Genomic DNA, 24,602 nt, shown 5'->3' on the forward strand with positions numbered 1-24,602 from the left:
GTTTGACCCTTTCGGTCATAATAATTGAGTCCGGATGCATGTGTAACGATATGTCGTAATCTTTGTAAGAGACACAATGGTCTTTGTCCGTGATTCAGTGTATGAATGCTGCAGGCGTACTGTTTAAACATGACTCCTTGGACGCTTTTCCCAGAGGAAGCTCAGAAACAGAAGGATGGTTCATTTTTAATCTGCATTTCTTTTCCTATTTCTTGTCAACACAGGAATGAGGGAATAAATCCCCCTGTCTAGTGACTACAACTAGCTTGATCTGTTCCACCTGTGAATTCCTACTACCAAAAAAACGTTCTAAGGCCCTTAAGAGAGATGTAGGCCATGGAAATGTTTTTCTTTATTAGTTTCCGCCTTGCTCTCACACCAAAGTACATTTTGAATTCATCTCTATAAATACACAGCGTGGGCACATTGCACACTGTTAGAACAGACGTGTTTTACGCCCATGCACTATTCATATCATGTGGCACGCGCTCCTATCGTTTCGTAAACATTGCACTCGCTGACAGAGAGACAGCGATATTCACAACCAAATTCCACCCGGTAGAATTGTCCTCTTCGCACTGTTAAACAAAATTAATAAAAAAGAAAACACGGACAGTAGAGGCTGACAGGGTTGAGTGTCAACACACGCAAAGATCCAGGGGGAATATAATTAGTTTTCACCAGCTCCGGGTACTGCGGGTCTGTCAGCCAAGCCCCCATCCTAATCCATCCACCCAGCCTGCAGCCCCAGACCCACCCCTCTCCTTCTACCCGCCTGCCCGCCTCTGTGCCCCCGTGCCAGGCAGACGTGACACCTGATCCCCGGGTCAGCTGTGGAGGATATTTCGGTCGGTCTCTCTTGCCGCGCGTGTGTGTGTGCGCGCGTGTGTGTGTGTGTGTGTGTGTGTGTGTGTGTGTGTGTGTGTGTGTGTGTGTGTGTGTGTGTGTGTGTGTGTGTGTTTTCTTAATGTCATAAGGGCTGCTTTCGCTCTTACAGCCCGTCACATGTCCCCGGGTTAGTTTAGACTCTGTGAGTGTGTGTGTGTGGGTGTGTGTGTGTGTGTGTGTGTGTGTGTGTGTATGCGTGTGAGTCTGTGTCCATTCCTGTGTGTGTGGCTTTTAGAGGTGCTGAGCTGAGTTGATTTCTAGCCCTAAAGCTGGCAGTGGGCTGGGATCATAGACAGCATAAAATAAATATGTGTGTGCGTGCGTGCGTGCATGTGTGTGTGTGTGTGCGCGTGTGTGCATGTGTGTGTCTGTGTGCGTGCGTACACTTATTGTCTTTACCCTTTGGTTGAATTCTCACCCTTGTCACGCTGAAATTCATGTGAAAGCCTCATGCTCTCTTAATCACGTGAGAGTTAGCAAAAGCATACTCCCAGGTATGACATAAAACCAAGAGGAACCGACTAGTACAGTGTCGCTTCCTGTTTCAGTTTCAACGATACTCAAGTGTACGCCCTGGTTGGGAATCAGCTTGCTATATAGAGATCATGGGAAACGTTATTTTTTTCAATCGATGCACAGATGGCCATCAGATACTGTTAAGGACGTCAGATGGCGTTACACTTGTCACACAGCTAACTGTGTGCTGGAAAGGGCCATGGCTTTATGCCCGCTTCTTCTATTTGAGTCGATTGCCAGATCTGTTACTTATTAAATACCGATTCGCACATTCCTGGAGCCATTGGCGTGACGGAGGACGTGGTCTTCTCTCTGGAATGTGATCATTAAAAGCCATATTTAGCCGTCCTTGCCCTCACGTTTTAATTGTGAGATTGAGCATGTGGTGATTTATGACTATGTATGACACTCTTTTTTGTGAGCGAGAAAAAGAGAGAGAGAGACTTTGAAAGACAAACTTTTAGAGACTCCCTTGAATACTTCCTTAATGGTGTGAATAAATTCAGGAGTGTGAAATAGAACAAAACTTAACTTGGTATAATTGGAGCGGTTAATGCTGAAAGTCATATATTTTTAGATGCTAAGGGTTTATGCTAAGGGTTCATGCATATTGAGGATGATCTACTACCAGAAAGCCCAAGAAAAATGTAGATATTTCAGAAAAAAACTAAAAAAGTCAATTCCAGGATTCCATTAAAATGCCTGCAACGTAAACAGGAAGCTGAGCTGGAGTCATAAAAGAAAGACAGATATTTTAAAACATGCACAGGAAAGAGAGGAGGGCCGAGGAAGAGAGGAACAAGGGCCGGCGGGGGGCAGGAAGTGCTGTGCTTGAGTATGCAGTCACCCCCCGCGCCAGACTAATGAGGTCATCCGTTACACGGTGGTTGCGTGGTTCCTCCTCCACCTTCTCCACCTACACCAGTCCAGTGTCTCTCGCCATGATGTGTCCGGCCCTGCCTGGTAGTCCACTCGCTAGCCGCCAACCTGTCAGGCTGTCTGTCGGCCCCCAAATGACAAGTCAGCCTCCTCAAAGAGAGGCAGTCAGAGTGAGAGGGCTACTACCAAGGACGGCTGAAGGATAAATCAAATTCAAACCGCAATGTAATAGGAAGCGATTTGCAAATCGCAAAGGCTGCGATATAAATTTATTATATATATATATATATATATATATATTTTTTTTATTATTAGTATTATTCTTTTTTATGATTTTTTACTGTTACTGACTGGAGATCAGTAAGATTCGTATTTATTTATCTTTTACAATGAATGGTTAAATAAAGATGTTATAATATCAATTCATGCATCAATTAATCTCAACAGATAGGCCTGGCCTAAAGGAAAGGGTGGTTTATATGTTGACTGCTTCCAACGTTTTGTTGTCCAGAAGAATGAATCATGAATGAATAATACAGAACATTAGGAACTTCAAAAAGAAAAAAATCGCATACTAAATCGCAATTCGATTATTTCCCCAAATCGTTCAATCCTACTACCCAGGCCTCGGATCCCCGCCTTGTTCCTCCCTCCCTCCCTCCCCTCCCTCCCTCCCTCCCTCCCTCCCTCCCCTCCCTGCTGAGAAGAGCAGCAGGGCCAGTAGTCGAACAGGCTGTACCCTGAAGCCAGCCAGATGCCGTGCTTATTGGCTAGCCAGACCACCTTGGTGGTGATGTGGTTTCATCCCGGTTGCGCTGGTGGAATGCGGGAATGGTTCACCGCTGTTTCCCTGAAATGTGCTCGAAGAATGTGGCAACCATCCTTTTTTTTTCTTCTCTTTTTTTTTTTTAACGTTGCCAACATTCACAATCATGCAAAAATATGCTATGACTGTTTTTCATAGTAGTTTTCAACGTTGGGCTCCACTGGTAATTTCATTGCATAACCTTGCAACCATTAAATCATACACAATAATTGCATCTGGAGAGGATTTTTCCATACATCTGCGCAGTGAATGGAATTCAGTTTACTTATGCTGGTATGCCCAGACATTGTGAAGCATCAGCAGCAACACATAAGAACCTCGACTCTAAACAGAACACCTGGAGACACGAAGGGCTTCATCACTTATTCATGATGACTGTGAACTTCAAGCCGAAGCTCCCGTCTGCTGCAGATGTAGAATACCACGATAGTGAAAATCAGCTGGAACCATTCGCTACTGCTTGTTGTCAACATGGAGACCCAGTGCAGCCGTTATGCTTGCTAGCTACTCCCTGTTCCATGTCCACTAGCCGCCGTGACCTAGCCTAGCTTCTCTCCACAATGTTGGCTGTCAAGCCTCACCTGTAGCAGCGGCAGGCAGCTTCCTCTCTCTCTCTCTCTCTCTCTCTCTCTCTCTCTCTCTCTCTCTCTGTCTGTCTGTCTGTCTGTCTGTCTCTGTCTGTCTGTCTGTCTGTCTGTCTGTCTGTCTGTCTGTCTGTCTGTCTGTCTGTCTGTCTGTCTGTCTGTCTGTCTGTCTGTCTGTCTGTCTGTCTGTCTCTCTCTCTCTCTCTCTCTCTCTCTCTCTCTCTCTCTCTCTCTCTCTCTCTCTCTCTTCTCCCTCTCTCTCTCTCTCTCTCTCTCTCTCTCTCTCTCTCATCTCTCTCTCCTCTCTCTCTCTCTCTCTCTCTCTCTCTCTCTGCACGACTGCAAGCCATTTACAAAGCCATTCTATTAAAACCGTGTCTGGAAAATTCATATGAGAGTGTGCCTCGTCTGCCGTTTGAAATTCAATAGAATACAGCGAGAGAGGAAAGAGAGAGAGGTCCGACCGATAGTCTGTTTAACCTCAAAGTTAAAACATGGAGGGACATCTCTACACCTAGGGAAATCGTGCATGCAACCGAATAAGAAATCAACAAACTAGACGTCATAACAACGCTGACAGAAAATAGAGTCAACGAGAATGTGGGTCTTAAATCAAGTATAGAGTATAGCCGTGAGAAAATAGTCCTAATACTTGAAATAATTACCCAGCCAACCCAGCTGATAACACAGTAAGTCAAGCGAGGTAATATTATCTGTCTGACCTCACGATGGCAGGTTTGGATTGAATCGTTTAAATCGCTCGACCGGATTTCTGGGCTAAGCCGGTGATGGTCGAATAATTCATCTTGGGACGGAGGACTTGGGCACGTATGAAGAGATAAGATAACATGCTCCGGCAATTGGAGCACTAATCCTCTGGCTTGGTTAATAGCCAATGCAGAATTTAATCAGCTCCCAGCCCCGAGGATTTCTCCTCTGCTGCCGAAGGACTTATTTAGCCTGTGAAGGCAGCGGTACCTTACAGGAACCAGGAACAGAGCTTCAGCCCAGTCTCCGCTCCCTGCTCTGACATAGGTCAAACCACCAATGTGTGGGAGAGATGTACCGACGCACCATTGCAGCTCGTGCCTCAGTATTCTCCACTGTTAGGCCTGCATGACCTGATATGATCGTATTTAGAGTCATCAAAGCAAATTATATTGTCCTCTTCTGAATATATTCTTAGATTTGTGGCTAATTCTTAGAAGCGTTGGATTATATAACATGGCGTAGCTGTGGATTCTTTTTACGTTGTCGTCGTTGAGCGGAGGCTTTGATCCAGACAACTGGGAACAGTCAAGCGTATTTAATTGATTTGTGGATTCATTCAGGTTTTATCGGAACCCCATTGTGTGTAGTCCAGTCAAAGGCATTTACACTGACATTCCCTCTATTCTATTCTCTCCTAGATAGTTCAGTAATCAGTGCTAAGTATAGGCCACAACAGAGCTACAACAGAGCTCTTATCGTCTTCATTGAAGCAGCCTTTTCTCAACTCCAGAGTTGCAACATGTCGCAGAAGCGGCCCAAATCTGAAAAAACGGTGTTTAGTGTGAAGAAGTGCCGGATTCTTGCGTGCTCTATCGTCCCTCTCCATCGTGAATGCCCCATCTCCGTGCCGGCTCTCCATCCCATCAGCCTCCCTGCTGATTGGCCTAATTGGAGAGCTGATTTAATGACTAGTGCAGTAGCCCGCGGCAAACCATTGCAATTGTTGCAGCATAGCTGGTGTGTGTGTGTGTGTCCGTGCGTTCACATGTGTGTCTCTTTGTGTGTGTGGGTGTGTGTGTGTGTGTGTGCGTATCTGTGTATGTATTTCTGTCTGTGTGTGCGTGTCACTGTGTGTGTGTGTGTGTGCGCGTATCTGTGTATGTATTTCTGTCTGTGTGTGCGTGTCACTGTGTGTGTGCGCGTATCTGCGTGTGTGTCTGTGTGTCTCTTTCCGTGTGTGTGGGTTTGCCATTTGAAAAGGGTGTGAGGTGTGAAAGCTATGCATTCTGCCTGCAGATTTGTGTAGGTTATTTTTTGCGGAGCTTAGATTGGCTTAAAATACATGTATTGCTGTGCCTCCATCTGTACCTGCACAGTAGTGCATAGAAGTGCACAGTAGTGCACAGTTCAGTGAACATTTATGTGAGCATTTATGGGCTCCACAAAAACTAGGTTAAACTGGAGCTGTGGGATTGTGCTGTAACACGTGTGCGACTATGTATTACAGTCTGTCTCTCTCTCTCACGGTCTCTCTCGGTCTCTCTCTCTCTCTCTCTCTCTCTCTCTCTCTCTCTCTCTCTCTCTCTCTCTCTCTAACATGTGTGTGACTTCACATCTCTGTATCTCTCTCTGTCTCTCTCCCTGCCCCTTTTTCTGTTTCTCTATTTCTCTGTTTCTCTCTCTCTCTCTGTCTCTCTGTGTCTCTCTCTCTCTCTCTCTCTCTCTCTCTCTCTCTCTCTCTCTCTCTCTCTCTCTCTCTCTCTCTCTCTCTCTCTCTCTCTCTCTATCTCTCTCTCTCTATCTCTCTCTCTCTCTCTCTCTCTCTCTCTCTGTTACTCTGTTTCTTGCTCTCTGTGTCTGTGTCTGTGTCTGTGTCTGTGTCTGTGTCTGTGTCTGTGTCTGTGTCTGTGTCTGTGTCTGTGTCTGTGTTTACCCATCCAGCCCATTCAACTGACTGAGCTCTCCTCTCCCCAACCAGAACACACACACACACACACACACACACACACACACCACTCACACACCCCAGTCTTTCCAATATGCCCAGTAGCAGCAGCAGCAGCGGCGGCAGCAGCACCGTCGTCTTACTGGGTCCACCATCCCTCTGTTGTTAATGCTCTGCGTGGCCAATCTGGCCCAGACATCACTGAACAGACAAAAAGAGCTGTGTCGGTCAAATACATTCCGTAGCCAAGCCCCCCCCCCCGCCTGCCCCTGCACCTCTTTTACAAACGCTTAAGCGTGCCATCGGGGCGGTGGGAGGTAAACTGATGTGTTCTGAGCCTTCTGGTTTTATACCACCTCTGTGCTTTTTAAACACTCAGACGCGACTTCATTCGACCTAGTGCGGGGGCCGTTTCCAAACACCCTCCCACGCGACGTGTGTGTGCGCACAGCCTCCTCCGTCGGCGGTGTCAGGGGCAGCAGTCACTGCGTTATACAGTAGCGAGCTGTGTATTATCTGCGTCGTGCCTTTGAACCCATTGTGGGATTGTGGAAATGTCCCTCCCGGCCACACACACACACACACACACACACACACACACACACACACACACACACACACACACACCACACACACACACAGACTCATAGACACACACAAACACACACACACACACACACACACACACACACACACACTGACACACACACACATTCAAACATACACACACACAAATAGACACACACACACACACACACATACACACAAACACACAAACACACAGCCATAGACATGCACACACACATATACATATACACACACACGCACATATACGCACACACGCACATATACACACACACACGCTCCCACACCCCCACAGAGTCCTTGACCGCGGTGATTCAATGCAGAGCGGCAGTGCGGTCGACCACTACCGTCGCCACCCTGTTCACGGGCCAAGACTGTATATCCGCCTGCGCTAAGACGCACTGACAGCAATGACTCTTTGCCTTTCCGTACAGAGAAGGATTTATGCCCCCCCCCCCCCCCCCCCCTCCTTGTGTGTGTGTGTGGTGTGTGTGTGTGTGTGTGTGTGTGTGTGTGTGTGTGTGTGTGTGTGGGGGGGTGGATGTGTGTGTGTGACCGTCGCTGTCATGCGGGTGATGGCCCGGGGACAAAAACAGGACGCATCCTGGGGTGTGTGCAAAATGTCAATGTGTAACAGATGTGACCGCTACTAGGGTCCCTGGAAGTTCAAAACGCACCGGAAAGGGGTCCAAGTCAAGATCGCTATTGCTAAGCAGTATAAATATATTTATATATATATATATAATACAATACTATATAATACTATACTATATATATATATATATATATATATATATATATATATAATACTATACAATACATATATGATGATACTATACTGTGTATACATATTACCGTGAATAAAAGACAGTAGCTTTTCTGCATTTTACCCTGTAGCTCTTCATAGCACAAGGACACTCCCTCGCAATATTACACTTTTTATTACAGTGAGAAAAGTGATGCCAAGATACGCGGCGGTGGCAGATTTGCCTATTCTAAGGGAACATAATACCTTGTTTGTGTGCGTGTGTGTGTGTGTGTGTGTGTGTGTGTTTCTGTTTATGTGTGTGTGCTCTTTAATGAGTACCTGCAGTTAAGAAAATGACAGGAAGCAAGCTCTCTCCACCCAGTGTGGGTGGATGGCTGTAGGCGATGGAATGACGGGGATGAGGTTTTATGAAGGTTTTGCTCGTTGGTGCCAGCAGTCCTTATCAGCTCAATTATTCTGGTAATAATTTGGCGTGTTGATAGATTTCTGACCTTGTCCATGGAGTCAAAGGGTTATTTAACAGTAAGAAGATTGTTGTGTTTTTTACGGAAAATAAAATAACTCGATCTTAAATTAACAGCTTTGTTTAATGCCGGAAAACTGGCTTTTTATTTGCGTGCCTGTTTACGTTAATATATAGTTAATAGTGGACTGAATTAATTGATTAAAAGATACCGATGCTGTACATTACAGCATAAAGGTGCTCATCAGTGTCCTCTTGTGGCGAATGCCTGAAGCTTTTCAGAAGTTGTTTAGTATCGCTTCACTCTGTATCATCTTATGCATGAGTAGGCGTGCAAAGGCGTGCAAAAAAAAGTAAATATCATCGCTGAAAATGAGAATTAAAGTCTCATGAGTATACTGTCGCCGTTTTTGTATACGTGCATGTGGTTGTGTGGGAATGTATGCTTGATGTGAATCTGGCTGGACATGGGCTCCGGGTGTGATGTGTGTTGACCCTGTTTTGGTCATTTCTTCATAGTGTCAGGACAGATGAGACTTCTAAATGCAAATAATGAGAGTGAGGGGAAAATGCCGTTTCAAAGAGCTATATCGACAAAAACTCCCCCTGCCTTTAAGAAAATACGCTTTGGTCTAGTCTAGTCATCAACAGAAAATTGACGAATTGAGAGGGGAGAAGATTTTATTTTTCCGTGACATTTCTTGCGTGAGAGTGTGAGGTTGATACATAAAGCGCCAGATGCGTTAGAGTTAGCACGCCCTACCTAAGGACAGAGTTGCCTGTGTTGTCATCAAGCAGAGAACACATAAGGGGATCTCTGCTCCCTTGTGACCGGTTCACCCCCGGACACAAAAGTTAACGCTAGATAACCCTAGGTAACAGGTAGGATGTAAACAAGCAATTGTATCTCAACCTCTTTCTGTTCTCCTGCTTTGTTCTGCTCAGCTGGCAGGCGTGGCGTGGGGGGGACAGCATGGCTGAACCGAGGCGAGAGAGCACCAGCAGCCTGCAGAGGAAGAAGCCTCCATGGCTGAAGCTGGACATCCCCATGGCCCAGGTGTCCTTGGACGAGCCCCACCCCCTCGTTCAGGTGGGTCCCATGCCGCCCCTGCTATGACTGGCTCCCACACGTCACAGGCTTTTTCCTGGTCTGTTTGAGGAGTGTGCTGAGTACACCTGTGTGTGTGTGTGTGTGTGTGTGTGTGTGTGTGTGTGTGTGTGTGTGTGTGTGTGTGTGTGTGTGTGTGTGTGTGTGTGTGTGTGTGTAAACTACAAAACCAGTAAACTACAGAATGTTTACTGGTTTATCATATTATCTTTTGACACTTCCTCTCTGTGTGTGTGTGTTTGTTCTTTGAGGGTGTGTGTGTGTGCATGTGTGTGTGAGTGTATGTGTTTTCTGCGTGTGTTTATGTGTGTACGTGTATGAATGTGTGTGCATGTTTTTGAATGTGTATGTGTGTGTGTGTGTGTATGTGGGGGGATGTATGCATGTGTGTGCATTTGTGGGTTTGCGTGTATGTTGTGTATATGTGTATGTGTGTGTGTTTATGAATGTGTGTGTGTGTGTGTATATGTGTGAATGTGTGTGTGTGTGTGTGTGTGTTTGTTTTTGCCTGTGCATAAATGAGCGTATGCATTTGTGTGTGCGTCTGTGGATGTGCTTGAGTGTTTACATGTGTTTTTGCCTGTGCGTGTATCTTTGTTGAATTTGTGGGGGTTGTTTTGTAGCCGGTGAAGCGTCAGGGCTTCCTGCGCAGCATCAGCATGCCAGTGGAGACCACCCACCTCCAGTCCCCGCCCCGGGACTTCTTCGACACCCGGAGGCCCGCCTTCCAGCGCCAGTCCTCCATCACGCAGACCATCAAGAGGTAGAGACACGGCTGACACAAACAGTCATCCCTTTCTATGAACCGCGACATTTCAGGCGTGTGGCATGGAAGTCCTCATCATTGACGGTCCCACTCCCAGTATTTGTGATCATCTGAATAATTATGATTAATAATAATAATAATTGTATGTGTTGGACCGCGTGCAGCTGCCAGCAATATTTCATCTGTCCCTCCATTGTGAGATAGTAATCATATTATTAGATTAATATTGCGTATCAGCATTGTGGATGTGGATGTCAATCAGAGGCCGTATCAAATAAACAGAGGCTTTTTTTCAATCATTCCCCGATTATCATGGCTCATCGTTCATCAACGTAACACAACGCCCAGACCGCCGCACGAACCCGGTTCTCCCCACCTGCCACGTGCCGCTGTGGTTTCATCTAACAGCATCTTCCAAAATGTCACGTTTTCCTCTAACCTAGACTTTCCTGCCATCCCGATTCCTCTCACAAAACTCCTTCTCCTCTGGTGGCCTGATTAACACAATCGTTTGTCGTCCTCTGCTTGCCGACGAGTCTTGTTTCTAAACCTCGTCGCTGACGCCTTTTAACGCCACGTTTCCCCACCAGACCTCTGTTCTCTGCACGCCGAGTGCGGCAGCACCGCCACTCTCCTCTCTTACTGTCTTCCCCCCCTTTGTCTCTTGTCCCTACTCTCTTGTCTCTTGTCTCTTCCTTTTTCCTCTTTCACTTTCTCTTTCCTCCCTTTTTTCCCCTCTCTCCCCCCCTTCTCCGTGCTCCACTCCCCCCTTTCCCCCCCTCCCCCCCACCTCTTCGCAGCAGCAGGCGGGTGCACTTTGAGAGGATTAACACGGTGCCCGTTAAAGGCCAGAGGGCCGCCCGCCACGCCTCCAGAAAGTACCACTCTCTCTCCAGAACCCTGCTCAGGTACTGCAGGAAGCGTCCCGGACCCTCAGGTCTGGCGATAGGGTCCCTTAGTGTGTCGGTGAGGACAGTACACTGGCCGACACTGGCTGTGCTTTGCTGATGATGATGATGATGATGATGATGATGATGCTGTGTTTTCATATGTGTAGGAGACGTTTCCTTTTTATTTTCTATGGGTCACTTTGATAGCACAAGGGGGTCACTGTCACGAACAGGTTGGAGTGAAAGGGAAGACAATGTTTTTTTAATCCCGCTCACGAGCGCACATGAACAGATAGCCTCCGTTTATTTTGATGGGTTTGCTTTCGGTTTAGATTTTGGACGTAGCAAGTGTAAAATCTTGAGTGAAATAATCATGGAAGCCACCCAATCCTCGAGTCACTAAAATGTCGAAAACGGGATAGTCACTGCAGGTTGTGAGTGATATAGATAGATATGTAGGGGAGGAATAGAAAACAGGATGGCAAGCTTGTGTGTATGTATCTAGTTGCGATTAAGCATTGTATCAAGAATCAAAACAGGAACCCAAACCCTAGCGCTGCTGTTTCTGTTTTCGCTTCCGTGTTTTGGGATTCCCCTCTCAGCATTCTTCGGATTCAGTCATAACCCCCAGACCGGAACCGGAGCCCAGGATCACACGATCTCCTGCGCATCTGTCAAACAGAAAAAGGGTATAGCGCCCAGAGATAGAAGACTGAGAGCCAGGGGATTAGGCCTGGGGTTTGGACTCTGGCCGGTCCTGGCCCTGGCTGGCTGGTCAGATCAGACAGGGGATGCAAGTTCTTGTAGTGGGCCAAAGATTGGATGACTCTGGCCTCTAGCCCGGGCATCCAGGTGTTGGCCTATATAAACAGAAAGGGCATGGGCACCAACCCAAAGCAAAGCGGAGGGGGAATTCACAGCTGCAGAAATGTCTGCTATTTGACTGCGTCACACAGCAGTTATTTGGCGAGGGAGCCGAATGGCACAGGACCAGCAAAGACAAAAAAAAAGCAAAAAAAAAAGCTGTTGTTTCGATAAACGTTGAACTTGGTTAAGTCAAGCGAGAAGGGGACACCTATCTGTGACTCGATTTCTACATCAAATCCGAAGCGAAGTATTTGTTCACATTCGTGTGTTACTAGTTAGGGCTGGGGATTTTAAGGCGGGTAGGGTGTTGTTGACCCTGCTAATTAGCTTGTTTAGGAGCGCAGCGCTGTAAAATATTTGCTCTTCCCCGGGCTCCGGGATGTTTTGGGTGTTAAGGGAGTCTAGTGTGTTGCTTAGGAGGATTTACTGCATTACCAACATGAGGTTGTAATTCGGTAGAACAGGGTGTTCCCAGCCCCGAGAATGTGAGCTAGAGATGAACAGTATTCAAAATGATAGTCCCAGGTTTTGCTTTCTCTATCTGAATGCTTCTTATGGGTGGTCAGCTAGAAGAGAAAATGAAAAGGAATGATATTTCCCTCAAGCGGGTGGTTTCAGAATCCTCGTAGGTCTGCTGTTGCGTAATTGGCCCTCAGCTACACTATATAAATCAAATGTATTTACATGAGTGCATGCATGCCTGTGTGTGTGTGTGTGTGTGTGTGTGTGTGTGTGTGTGTGTGTGTGTGTGTGTGTGTGTGTGTGTGTGTGTGTGTGTGTGTGTGTGTGTGTGTGTGTGTGTGTGCGCGTGCGTGCATGGTGTATCAGCCAACATTTGTGTGTTTCAAGTGTTGCGTGAACACACAAACATGCCCAGGCTTATTCCTTCCGTCTCTGCCCTTTGGCATCTGGGAAACTCTTTTTTTCGCCCCTCTCTCTTTCCTTGGGAAATATAACCTTATCTCTCTCTTGCACTGCATGTTGTATCCCACACGACTCTCCTTTAACACACACAGTTACCTTTAGCGTATAGTTCACCAAACGGATTGGGGAAAGGGAAGATGAGCAAGGCGTGAGTGTGTGTGTGTGTGTGTGTGTGTGTGTGTGTGTGTGTGTGTGTGTGTGTGTGAGAGTGTGAGTGTGTGAGTGAGTGAGTGTGTGTGAGTGTGTGAGTGTGTGAGTGAGTGAGTGAGTGAGTGAGTGAGTGAGTGAGTGAGTGAGTGAGTGAGTGAGTGAGTGCTCGCATCTGTGTGTAAAAGTTTGTGTTTGTACGCAGTACGCATATATGTGTGAGTGAGTGTGTGGGTGTGTACGGGCGCGCTCGTGTGTGTGTACGCACATGTGACTGAGTGTGTGTGTGCGCGTGCTTATGCCCGTGCGTACGCGGTCTCCCACCTGGGACTGAGGGGCCTCCCTGTGTGTGTGTGTGTGTGTGTGGCGTGGCATCAGGGGCACGGCGGACTGGTTCGGCGTGAGTAAAGACGGCGACGCCACGCAGAAGTGGCAGAGGAAGAGCCTGCGCCACTGCAGCATGCGCTACGGCCGGCTGAAGCCCCAGGTCCTCCGGGAGATGGACCTGCCCAGCCAGGACAACATCTCCCTGACCAGCACCGAGACGCCACCGCCCCTCTACGTCCCCACCTCGCAGCACGGCATGCAGAAGGTAGGCCCGCCCTCTGAGGGAGGGAGGGAGAGAGAGGGAGAGGGAGAGAGAGAGAGAGAGGGAGGGAGGGAGAGAGAGAGAGAGAGGGAGGGAGGGAGGGAGGGAGGGAGGGAGGGAGGGAGGGAGAGAGAGAGAGAGAGAGAGAGAGAGAGAGAGAGAGAGAGAGAGAGAGAGAGAGAGAGAGAGAGAGAGAGAGAGAGAGAGAGAGAGAGAGAGAGAGAGAGAGAGAGAGAGAGAGAGAGAGAGAGAGAGAGAGAGAGAGAGAGAGAGAGAGAGAGAGTGAGAGAGAGAGGTTATTGAAACCTTTCATATGAAGTATACTGTGTTTGTTTTTTATTGCTACAAAAATTAGAAAAGTGATATTAATAATTTATATAATATATATATAATTAAGCAATCATTTGTGATATGTGTGGTTTCCAGTGTTTCCACAGTTACCTTGAAAAAGTAATCAGATTACTGATTACTAGTTACTCCTTAAAATAGTAACTTAGTTACTTTACTGATTACTTGATTTTAAAAGTAACTACGTTAGATTACAAGTTACTTTATTAATTACATTTAGCTGCGAAAACACCCCCTGCCACCTCAAAATAAAAAATGACAACCGGTTTTGCCAAAACTAACTTTTTTTTTCGTTGGTTAACTTAAAGTTGTTTATTTAGTGTTTGGGATAATCAACTAAACACTAACAGAGGAGGCAAAAATACAAAAGGAAAAGGACCATTGGGTGCTGTCCAAATCAAAGAAATGAATATAACCAAAGAGAAGCTCCCAAAATACACGTGCGCATAGTGTTTCTTAACAAAGGTGTAACTGCGTGTCGGTTTTCGATAACCTTCAACAACCTTACCCTGGCCCAGTTCCCTGGTAGCTAACAAGAGCCTCAATCCAGTAACAAATTAAGCATTTGAAGACCTAAATGGCAAGCTGCAAATCCGAGACAAGGTGCCGCGAATGTTGAGCCCGCCCGTATTTTGTCTTCCTGGATCCTCGGCTTTCCGATGCAGCAACCAATCACGTCCGGGGAAAGGCACATCAAAACTAACATCATTTTAAACAAATCCCATGCATTGAAAAACACATGGTCATTTGCATGGCCATCGACAAACGGAGGGTTTTACCCACGAGGGCGGGGCGTCGGTCCGCAACTGTAACAGAGACGCTTCACACGCACACGCACTCTCACACAAACAGGCAGACAGACAGCCAGACGGACAGACACACACACCACTCCATCGCTCCCAATCCAATCGGCGATCGGTAAAAAAAAATTAACGCACAGTGTCTTTGATGAGTAACTTTAATCTGATTACTGGTTTGGAAATAGTAACGCGTTAGATTACTCGTTACTGAAAAAAGTGGTCCGAGGCCAGTAACGCATTACTAATTAACGCGTTACTGGCATCACTGGTGGTTTCAAAGCAAGCCCCACTATTGCGTTTCATTTTCTTTTTTAGTTGTGTTTCAATTCTTCCACCTGAATTGACCCTCTGTGAATAGGCCCTTCGCTAGTGTTGACTAAAATCATGTTGACAGATCTCTACCGTGAGTGAACAAGAATTGTGTCAAGTATCTTTGGGGATTATTGACAGGCCAGCTCTACCGCTAGGTGCCTGAGGTCTGACCACTGAATATTGGTCAGACCTAAATAACCACTAAATAACATTAAATAATGTAGAGCCCCTTTTAGTGGGCTACTCCTGTTACCTGTATTGCACTCGTGTAATTTTGTTTTGTTTGTTTGCTTGTTTGTGCTGTTTTTTAATCTGTTTATATCATATATTTCCATTGTTTTGGCACATATATTGAACTCATGTCGGGTGTCCTTGTTAAGTACCTGGTAACCCGGGTTCTGAAGGGCGCTATCTGAATACACCTTGACGCACTAACTCACTGAGCATGTCTTTGCACCGCTGCAGATCGTGGACCCCTTGGCGCGAGGCAGGGCCTTCCGCATGGTGGAGGAGGTGGATGGCTACAGCGTGCCCCAGACCCCCATCACCCCCGGCGCCGCCTCCCTCTGCTCCTTCACCAGCTCCCGCTCGGGACTCAACCGCCTGCCCCGACGCCGCAAGAGAGAGTCGGTGGCCAAGATGAGCTTCAGGGCCGCCGCCGCGCTGGTCAAGGTGTGTGTGTGTGTGCGTGTGTGTGCGTGTGTGTGTGTGTGTGTGTGTGTGTGTGTGTGTGTGTGTGTGTGTGTGTGTGTGTGTGTGTGTGTGTGTGTGTGTGTGTGTGTGTGTGTGTGTGTGTGTGTGTGTGTGTGTGTGTGTGTGTATGTGTACATGCGTGGGAGTGTATGGAAGTGGGTTTGTTTGTGTGTGTGTGTGTGTGTGTGTGTGTATCTGTGTATGCCTGGATGTGAACATCGGTGTATAGGAATGTGTTTGTGTGCGTGCATGCATGGATGCGTGTGTTGATGCGTGTGTGTGTTTTGTAAAACAGTGATCCAAAAATTCAGATTCATATATTGTTTAATATTCTTAATCTGCTTCCCTATTTATATTTCTTTTGAGGATTACAAATATTCATATCCACAATAGACATACACTGACTGACACAGAGTTGTGTTGTTACTTATGTTACTAAATCAGAACTACAACATATAAATTGCTCCAATTTCAACCATTGAACTCAACAGGATGTACGTTACCAGATCGTCAGACTTGAGTGATTGTGTGAACGTGTGTCTTCCTCTGTCAGGGGCGCTCGTTGCGGGACAACACCCTGCGGCGGGCCCAGAGGCGGAGCTTCACCCCGGCCAGCTTCATGGACGAGGACATCCTGGACTTTGCTGACGAGCTGGACACCTCCTTCTTCGCCAGGGTAACCTAGCCTCAAATAGCTCAACCTCATTTGCCGAACTGAGCTGTCTATCATCAAGTCCAACCGACTATATTATAAGGAAGGTGACGTGTTCCTCTTCACTAGGCGAACCCAACCCTAGAATATCTCATCCTCATTGGCCGAACTGTGCTGTCTATCATCAACGATCAACTGATTATATTATAAGGAAGGAGATATTTCCTTCTTCACTAGGCAAAGTCAACCCTAGGATATGTCATCCTCATTGGCCGAACTGAGCTGTCAATCATCAAGTCCAACAGATTATATTATAAGGATGGAGACGGAAATCGAGCGAGCGCTCAATCATAATGTCCCTCTGCGTTCAGGACGTCCTGATGCACGGGGAGGAGATGTCCACGTACGCGGACGAGGTGTTTGAGTCACCGTCGGAGGCGGCCATAAAGGAGGAGGAGTCTAACGACAAGTTGGACGAGACGGAGATGACAGGCAGTGCGCTGGACAAGAGTGAGCTGGAGAGGAGTCACCTCATGTTGTGAGTCCACACGCGTGCACACGCACATGAACACACACACGGACACATGCACACAGGCAGAGAAGATGAAGTCAGAGCACGTGATTGATTGAAATGGATGACTCAATGACGAATTCCCTTTTTGTGTTCAGTACCCGCGACCCTTTCTGATATACTATGTACAATCTGGTCCTTCAGAATACCTTTGTGGGTCCTGTTTTATACTAGCGTCATTCATCATTCTTATTCTCCCCCCCCCCCTCTCTCTCCCCCTCCTCCAGGCCTCTGGAGCGGGGCTGGCGTAAGGCCAAGGAGGGCATGCCGGGGCCCCCCAAGGTGCCTCTGCGGCAGGAGGTGGTGAGCGTGAACGGGCAGCGGCGGGGCCAGCGCATCGTGGTGCCCGTGCAGAAGCTGTTCAAGCGGGAGAAGAGGCCCTACGGCCTGGGCATGGTGGGCAAGCTCACCAACCGCACCTACCGCAAGCGCATCGACAGCTACGTCAAGAGGCAGATAGAGGACATGGACGACCATAGGTCTCGCTTTTGTTTTTATCCCTTCTCGCTTTTTTTTGGTGGGTTCCTGTTGTGGGTTTGGGTTTAGTGCTAGAGGGAAGGTGAGTGAGAGGTAAGGTTTAGCAGGGTTTCCCGCAGAAAACGTGTTTGTCAAAGAGGTGTGGTTTGCCGTCAGACCGGGTTGACTGTTTTATACTTTTGTATAATATTTAAAATTAAATAAAAAAAAACGTTTTTTTGACATCGTGGTTAAGGCGACAGGCGTGTGTTGCTTAGTCTAAGCTGTAAAGTGCTGTGGGAAACCCTGGGTTAGTATCCAGGTTGGTGTAAGTCAGTGGTTCTCAAACTTTTCCTACTGTGTACCCCCCTCTAAGATATTTCTTCAGCTGAGTACCCCCTTCACCGGCACAAAAATCATTTTGGGAGAAATAAATAATATAATAAAAAATATAAAAAACATAAATGATGTTTGTGCGTTCTATTTGGCAGTGTAAACATGAACATCAAAAGGGTGCAAATACGCACAATTTAGTGAGCAATATTGGCCTGTCTTATCTATTTTTTTTACCCCCAGCAGTACTCCAACGTACCCCCAGGGGTACGCGTACCCCTGTTTGAGAACCACTGGTGTGGGTAATAAAGATGGGGTTAGTATTAGGGTTAGGGGAATGAGAAGGGTTAGGGTTAGTAATAGTGTGAGTATTAGTTGGAGGGTTTGTGTTAGTAATTGGGTTAGGTTAGTGTTGTGGTTCCATTATAAAGTTGGCCCCGTGAAGTCTCTGGGGTTTTCTGGTGAACCGTGACCTCTGTTCTGCGTGTTCATTAACGTGGACGCTCTGTGCCCTGCAGGCCTTTCTTCACATACTGGATAACCTTTGTCCACTTGCTGGTCACTATATTGGCTGTATGCATTTACGGTATCGCACCGGTGGGCTTCTCCCAGGACGAGAAGGTTGATTCTGTGAGTACTTCTCAGACACCTTTTTTTTTACTTTCAAATATTTTATGTAAAAAAGATAGATTACTTTTCCTTCACATTTTTGTTTATTGATTATTTTCTATACTTAATAACTTAACTATTTTAATGAGATAACAAAAATATGTATTTAATTCCAAAAAATGTTGATCAGATAAATAGATTCCCATATTATTTATTGATGTATTTATTTCCGTATTTATTTATCATGTTTCTCTGTCCATCCACAGGTTTTAAGAAACAAGGGCGTGTATGAAAATGTCAAGTTTGTACAGCAGGAGAACTTCTGGATCGGGCCGAGCTCAGTGAGTAGACCCCAGGCTCGTCCTCTCTGATCGGCCGTTCCGTAGACATCCAAGATGTTTTCCGAACCTTCGCGCGTGTGATTCATTTTCCCTTACGTCCGTCCAAACCACCAGGAGGCCCTGATCCACCTGGGGGCCAAATTCTCTCCGTGCATGCGGCAGGACAAGCAGGTCCACGACCTGATCAGGGACAAGAGAGCCATCGAGCGCAACTCCGCCTGCTGCGTGCGCAACGACCGCTCGGGCTGCGTCCAGACCTCGGAGGAGGCTTGTTCGGTCGGTATACCCCCCCCCCCACCCACCACCCACCACCCACCACCCACCACCACCACCACCCCCTCCGATTTACACTAGCGGTGGAAAGGTTTCATTGACCGTTTCTCCCGTGTCTCGTCCACCAGAGTACTCTCGCGGTGTGGGTGAAGTGGCCGCAGCATCCGAGCACGCCGCAGCTCAACGGGAAAGCCCGGCAGCATGGCTCCGTGTGCCATCAGGACCCGAGGTAGGTCCCCAGGGGTAGTGGTGCTGGTAGATGGTGTTGGCGTTAGCACACTGCCCTCCACGTTCTGCTTCCTGCATTGCACTTCGGTCTGGAGCTGCCAGATCCAAGATAATAAAAAACGTAACCAAAAATTATGGATTTTAGGCTGTTTCTTTGCCCGATTTAATATGTCAAGTAACCTCAGGAAGTTGTATCATTCATCACAAGGAGGAACTTTATTTTGAAAGAGTAAAATGGTTGTTCCTGTTATTCCAGGATATGTCATGAGCCGGCCTCAGTCCCGCCTCACGAATGGCCCGATGACATCACCAAGTGGCCGGTGAGTTCAGGGCTTCCTTTGGCTTGTTTATTTTACAAACCGGTCGACGCTTAGGTCATTCAACGCAAGTGCGCGTGTGTGTGTGTGTGTGTGTGTGTGTGTGTGTGTGTGTGTGTGTGTGTGTGTGTGTGTGTGTGTGTGATTGTGTGTGTGTGTGTGTGTGTGTGTGTGTGTGTGTGTGTGTGTGTGTGTGTATGTGTGTGTGATTGTGTGTGTGTGTGTGTGTGTGTTTGAGTCACTGGCTTGGCTTGCATGCCTAACTGTACTGCACTGTGTTCTGCTGCTCCCAGATCTGCACCAGGTACAACACGGGGAATCACACCAACCTGCCTCACATAGACTGCACCATCACAGGCAGGCCCTGCTGCATTGGAACCAAAGGCCGGTGAGCAGGATCCGCGGGGGGCATACACAGCCATAGTTATATATGTAGTGTATAGGCTGAGAGGGGATCCCGGGTCACTAAGTTCCTATGAGCCGTCTTTGCCAGTTCACAGTGTTTACTACAATTCTCTCTCTCTTTCTCAGGTGTGAGATCACATCGCGGGAATATTGTGACTTCATGATGGGATACTTTCACGAGGAAGCAACTCTCTGCTCTCAAGTAAATGTTTTAGATGTTAATTAACATTAATATGATATCTGTATGGCCTCAATGGGTCAGGGTTACCTAGGGATTGATTCAATTGATTCCATATCCATATTTTGAGTACTATACTCTTTTTCCTTATTACTCAATTCCTTTCTAATCGGTGACATCGCCATCGGCAACAGGGTTTTGTAGGCAGGAATAAAACAAACAGAAAATATGTGGATCCTCACATTACTCATTCTGTTAGTAGAGCAAATGTAAAACCACTTGTTGCTTGCTGTGGGCTTCTCTCAGGTGCACTGCATGGATGATGTCTGTGGTCTACTGCCCTTCCTCAACCCAGAGATCCCAGACCAGTTTTACAGGCTCTGGCTCTCCCTCTTCTTGCATGCTGGGTAAGAAGAAGCAAGCTCATTGATTGGTAAACTCACATCAACACCAATCTCAACATCACAACAAACATGTTCTGACCAATCCTACAAGAAAAAGGCATTTCTTGCAGGTAGTTGAACTTGGACTTAAGAATTTGTAAACCTAAAATAGCAACAATACTAACTTACTTAGTGTCTATGGGCCGCTGAAACACAATAATAATAATAATAAAAAAATAAATAATACATTTTAATTGTATTGCACTTTATATTTCGGGAATCACAAAGTGCAACAGAGCAGTAAAAAAAAAAATCAATGAGAATGAATGCAATAAAACAATTATAAAGAAGTATCAATAAATGGTTAAAAGGAGAACCTATAAAAGAAAATTTTACCAAAATGCTTAAAACAACTTAAAGTGTACTGAAAATGCCTTGCTGGGAAATGCTTTTAATTGTCTGCTATGCTGTGTTGAAGAGAAGAAAATACAAGAAAGGAAAAGTACAAACAGATTCCTTTTAGATGTTTGAACATGATCCCATACACTATAAATAATATATTTATTATCTAGCAGACATAAACGTATTCTAGCAGGCAGGCGTCCTGAGTCAATTGATGTGCTAAATATTAAAATATGTTAGATATTCCCTCATCTCTCATAAATGTTTTCACTTTATCACAATACCAATCTATCTGAAGTGCCATTCTGCTTTAATGAAGAATAACCTTACCTTACCTTAATGCTGAGCAAACCAGCTATTGGTTTGCATGCTTCCCCTTCCCTCTCATCTCCTGAGGTCATTTAGCAAAGTGCCCTCTCAATGTTAACGAATGAACCTTCAGGCAGATCGAGAATGAGTCGTTCATCCCCAGCTTGCTGCTCAAGTGCTTCAGCCCCTCTGAGAGCCAAATGATCCCCCAATCCCACGCACGGACACACACAGAACCTGCCTCCTCCACAACACACGTGCACAAATCCACACACGCATCCGCACACATACACACACGCACCTCAGTCTTTACACACGCAAAAACACACACACGCACACACTCACCTCAGCCCATGCACAGACACACCGACCTCCAGCCCTCCCCGAGCCCTAAAACACACACACACACACACACACACACACACACACACACACACACACACACACACACAGACACACACACACACACACACACACACACACACACACACACACACACACACACACACACACACACACACACACACACACACACACACACACACACACACACACACACACAGACACCCACTTCTTAAAAACACAAAAACAGAAGATGCATGTTTCTTGTGTTTTCGTTCCCCAGGCTCCTTCACTGCCTGGTCTCGGTGGCCTTTCAGATGACTATCCTGAGGGACCTGGAGAAGCTGGCCGGGTGGCTGAGGATCTCCATCATCTATATCCTCAGCGGCATCACCGGGAACCTGGCCTCCGCTATCTTCCTGCCCTACCGAGCTGAGGTGATCGCCAAATAATTAGCATTCACTGCTGAGGATTAGATAGGAGCCTTAGTCTTTGTAATGTAATGAAAGTGACTCAAGGTAAATTCATTAAGGTGTCATTGAGAAGCAGGTAGGGGTCTAGGCGTCTCAAGGATGCCTGCAGGTTGTGCCGAGGACACTGGGGATTGAACCCAGAATCAGCTGGGAGTCCAAAACACCCTGACTCCTACACAATCGTACCAATTGCTGACAATATATATTTTATTCTTCTAAGAATCTCGTCATAACCACATTTGTTTTGAAGACAGAAACAATGTTCTGTCTTCGTTAGTTAATTAAGTTAATTATCGCTTTTACAACACAAGACCAAGTTGGATTTTTCGAGACCATGAATTAAATTTGCCAAAGCCTATTTGTGCTAGGTAGGCTAGGCTAAATAGTCTATTATACAGACAGGGCTATGGATTAACCGCTGAGGAATTGGGTCAAGAGAGCCGAAAGTGTTGGCGAAAGACGGCTCACTTGGCCGCAGTGATGAGAGGAGGAGAGTGATCAGGGCAGAACGTGAACAACCGTTGATGGATCAACACATTCACTTTTATCAAAACATTAATGGGAATTTGCACTGTGGCTGTCAGATGGAGAAAATATTCGTATGAATGTAGGTCACCTCACAGAGCTCATTGTGTTGGCAACTGCACATTTTCAATCTATACAAAACCAAGTTGGTTAGGTTGCGATAATGTGTCGAGTTATTAGCTCGTTATCGTGACAAAACGGGCACAATCATATCACACCATCCCTGGCAGCTCCTGCTTTCCATACAAAGAGCTCATGGTTTAGCCGTTTAGGCTAATGTTTTTACATTATATTATATTTATTTAGCCAACCCTTTTGACCAAAGACAGTAAGTGCATCAACAATGTTGATACCCATCAACGATGTTGATTCTCATCTCAATAAAGTGTGAGAACCATTGAACTGCATACAATTCACAAAATAAGCAAAGCGCTTTCAAGTGCTACGATATAGAAACAGGAGATGGAGACAACTAGAGCGACAGATAACTAAAGAGATACTTTTCATTCACCACATGCAGTCTGAATACAGCCTGCGGGGTTCAGCCTACGGGAGGAGATGTGTTAGTCTTCAGATGTCCTAATGCCAGTGGGAAGCTTGTTGCATGCCATTGTGGAACTAGGACCAGGATATTTTGTGGAGAGGCTGTTGGCATTCTCAGGAAGTGAGGGAGTAGCAAGTCATTTGTCAGTCATGGAGTAATGTCTAACCGCCGTTCTCTCTCTCCGCTAACATCTACCGTTCTCTCTCCGCTATCCGCTACCGTTCTCTCTCCGCTAACATCTACCGTTCTCTCTCCGCTATCTGCTACCGTTCTCTCTTCGCTAACCGCTACCGTTCTCTCTCCGCTAACGGCTACCGTTCTCTCTTCGCTAACCGCTACCGTTCTCTCTTCACTTACCGCTAACCTTCTCTCTCTCCGCTAACGGCTACCATTCTCTCTCCACCAGGTGGGTCCGGCGGGTTCCCAGTTCGGCATCCTGGCCTGCCTGTTTGTGGAGCTGATCCAGAGCTGGCAGATCCTGGCGCAGCCCTGGAGGGCCTTCATCAAGCTGCTGTGCGTGGTGCTCTTCCTCTTTGCCTTCGGCCTGCTGCCCTGGATCGACAACTTCGCCCACATCTGCGGCTTCATCTCGGGCTTCTTCCTGTCCTTCGCCTTCCTGCCCTACATCAGTTTCGGCCGGACGGACATGTACCGCAAGCGCTGTCAGATCATCGTCTTCCTGATGGTGTTCGTGGGCCTGTTTGCCGGCCTGGTGGTGCTCTTCTACGTGTACCCAATCAAGTGCGAGTGGTGCGAGCTGCTCACCTGCATCCCCTTCACCGACAAGTTCTGCGAGAAGTACGACCTCAACGCCCACCTCCACTGAACTGAACGCCCCGGGGAGTTTGAGCCGGAGAAGGAGGTGGAGGAGGAAAAGGAGGAGATGGAGAGGATGACGATGCAGACGATGATGATGATGATGTCAGCCCCCCCCCCCCCCCCCTTAGTGACTTTAACTTGATCGTGTATGGCTGCACAAGAAAAATAGCTTCTTTTTTTATATCTATCACCACTGTCTCCCCAACACTTTTTCACTGACTGTGAGTGTCGTTTCGCGGGTACAGCGAATCAAAGGGTAATGGCGAATTCTAAAACCTCAAAAAAAAGCCCTACGCTACACGTGTGTGTGTGTGCGCTCAGGCAGCCATGTTTTTAGAAATGCCCGCCAATGGTGCAAGACACAACAGATTTCAGCTTTCTTTTTTTAACACTCAGACACAGTCCAGATGTAGGATAAAAAAAATATTCAGGCAACCGCATTGAAAACACCCAGGGACAAGATAGCGAAATCACCTATGAATACCTTTGGTGCCTTGTCAAAAAAGTACTACTGCCATAACTTTTTGTTACATATCGCTGAGCACTTGGATTTGTCTTGTACGTGTGTGTTACTCCCCATGCCGGAGTGATGGTTGATATGGCAATGGTAGTGTTTTAGCTACCCGTCTACTCGTATATGTAACTAAAGACAACAGTAAAAAAAATATATATATAAATATATATTAAATGAATTGGTGTGATTCCCTCCTGCTCTCTCTCTCTCTCCATAATTAACAGGTTGAGTGTATGCATATCGACACCTCACCAACAACATGAATCAGATTATAATTTAATTCAATTACAAATCAAATATAATTAAATGACGAGGAGT

The 24,602-nt window shown here is 46.6% G+C and overlaps 1 protein-coding gene and 1 long non-coding RNA gene across 6 annotated transcripts in view; one reads left to right on the forward strand and one right to left on the reverse strand.

Moving 5' to 3' along the window:
- The window catches only part of rhbdf1a (rhomboid 5 homolog 1a (Drosophila)), a 32,421-nt gene extending 7,950 nt beyond the window's left edge, over nt 1-24,471 (forward strand). For 2 of the 5 annotated variants that reach the window (XM_060037784.1, XM_060037786.1), the window contains exons 2-19: nt 9,112-9,256; nt 9,898-10,037; nt 10,841-10,948; nt 13,247-13,460; nt 15,383-15,589; nt 16,164-16,286; nt 16,634-16,800; nt 17,061-17,312; nt 18,141-18,252; nt 18,498-18,572; nt 18,687-18,848; nt 18,974-19,074; nt 19,330-19,393; nt 19,684-19,778; nt 19,922-19,997; nt 20,280-20,380; nt 21,693-21,846; nt 23,358-24,471. In XM_060037784.1, coding sequence (XP_059893767.1) covers nt 9,140-9,256; nt 9,898-10,037; nt 10,841-10,948; nt 13,247-13,460; nt 15,383-15,589; nt 16,164-16,286; nt 16,634-16,800; nt 17,061-17,312; nt 18,141-18,252; nt 18,498-18,572; nt 18,687-18,848; nt 18,974-19,074; nt 19,330-19,393; nt 19,684-19,778; nt 19,922-19,997; nt 20,280-20,380; nt 21,693-21,846; nt 23,358-23,777 — 2,688 coding nt within the window. In that variant the 5' untranslated portion in view covers nt 9,112-9,139 and the 3' untranslated portion in view covers nt 23,778-24,471. Of the gene's footprint in view, nt 1-9,111; nt 9,257-9,897; nt 10,038-10,840; nt 10,949-13,246; nt 13,461-15,382; nt 15,590-16,163; nt 16,287-16,633; nt 16,801-17,060; nt 17,313-18,140; nt 18,253-18,497; nt 18,573-18,686; nt 18,849-18,973; nt 19,075-19,329; nt 19,394-19,683; nt 19,779-19,921; nt 19,998-20,279; nt 20,407-21,692; nt 21,847-23,357 lie in introns of those variants that run through there. The other 3 variants (XM_060037787.1, XM_060037790.1, XM_060037788.1) reach the window with 3 other exon arrangements.
- On the reverse strand, nt 22,729-23,450 carry LOC132447257 (uncharacterized). Its single transcript, XR_009523057.1, has 2 exons — nt 23,316-23,450; nt 22,729-23,248 (listed from the first exon to the last, which is right to left on the reverse strand). It is a non-coding gene; the product is annotated as an uncharacterized LOC132447257 (long non-coding RNA).
- Nucleotides 24,472-24,602: the final 131 nt, after the last annotated feature.

Source organism: Gadus macrocephalus, chromosome 2, assembly GCF_031168955.1.
Source record: "Gadus macrocephalus chromosome 2, ASM3116895v1".
NCBI lineage: Eukaryota > Metazoa > Chordata > Actinopteri > Gadiformes > Gadidae > Gadus > Gadus macrocephalus.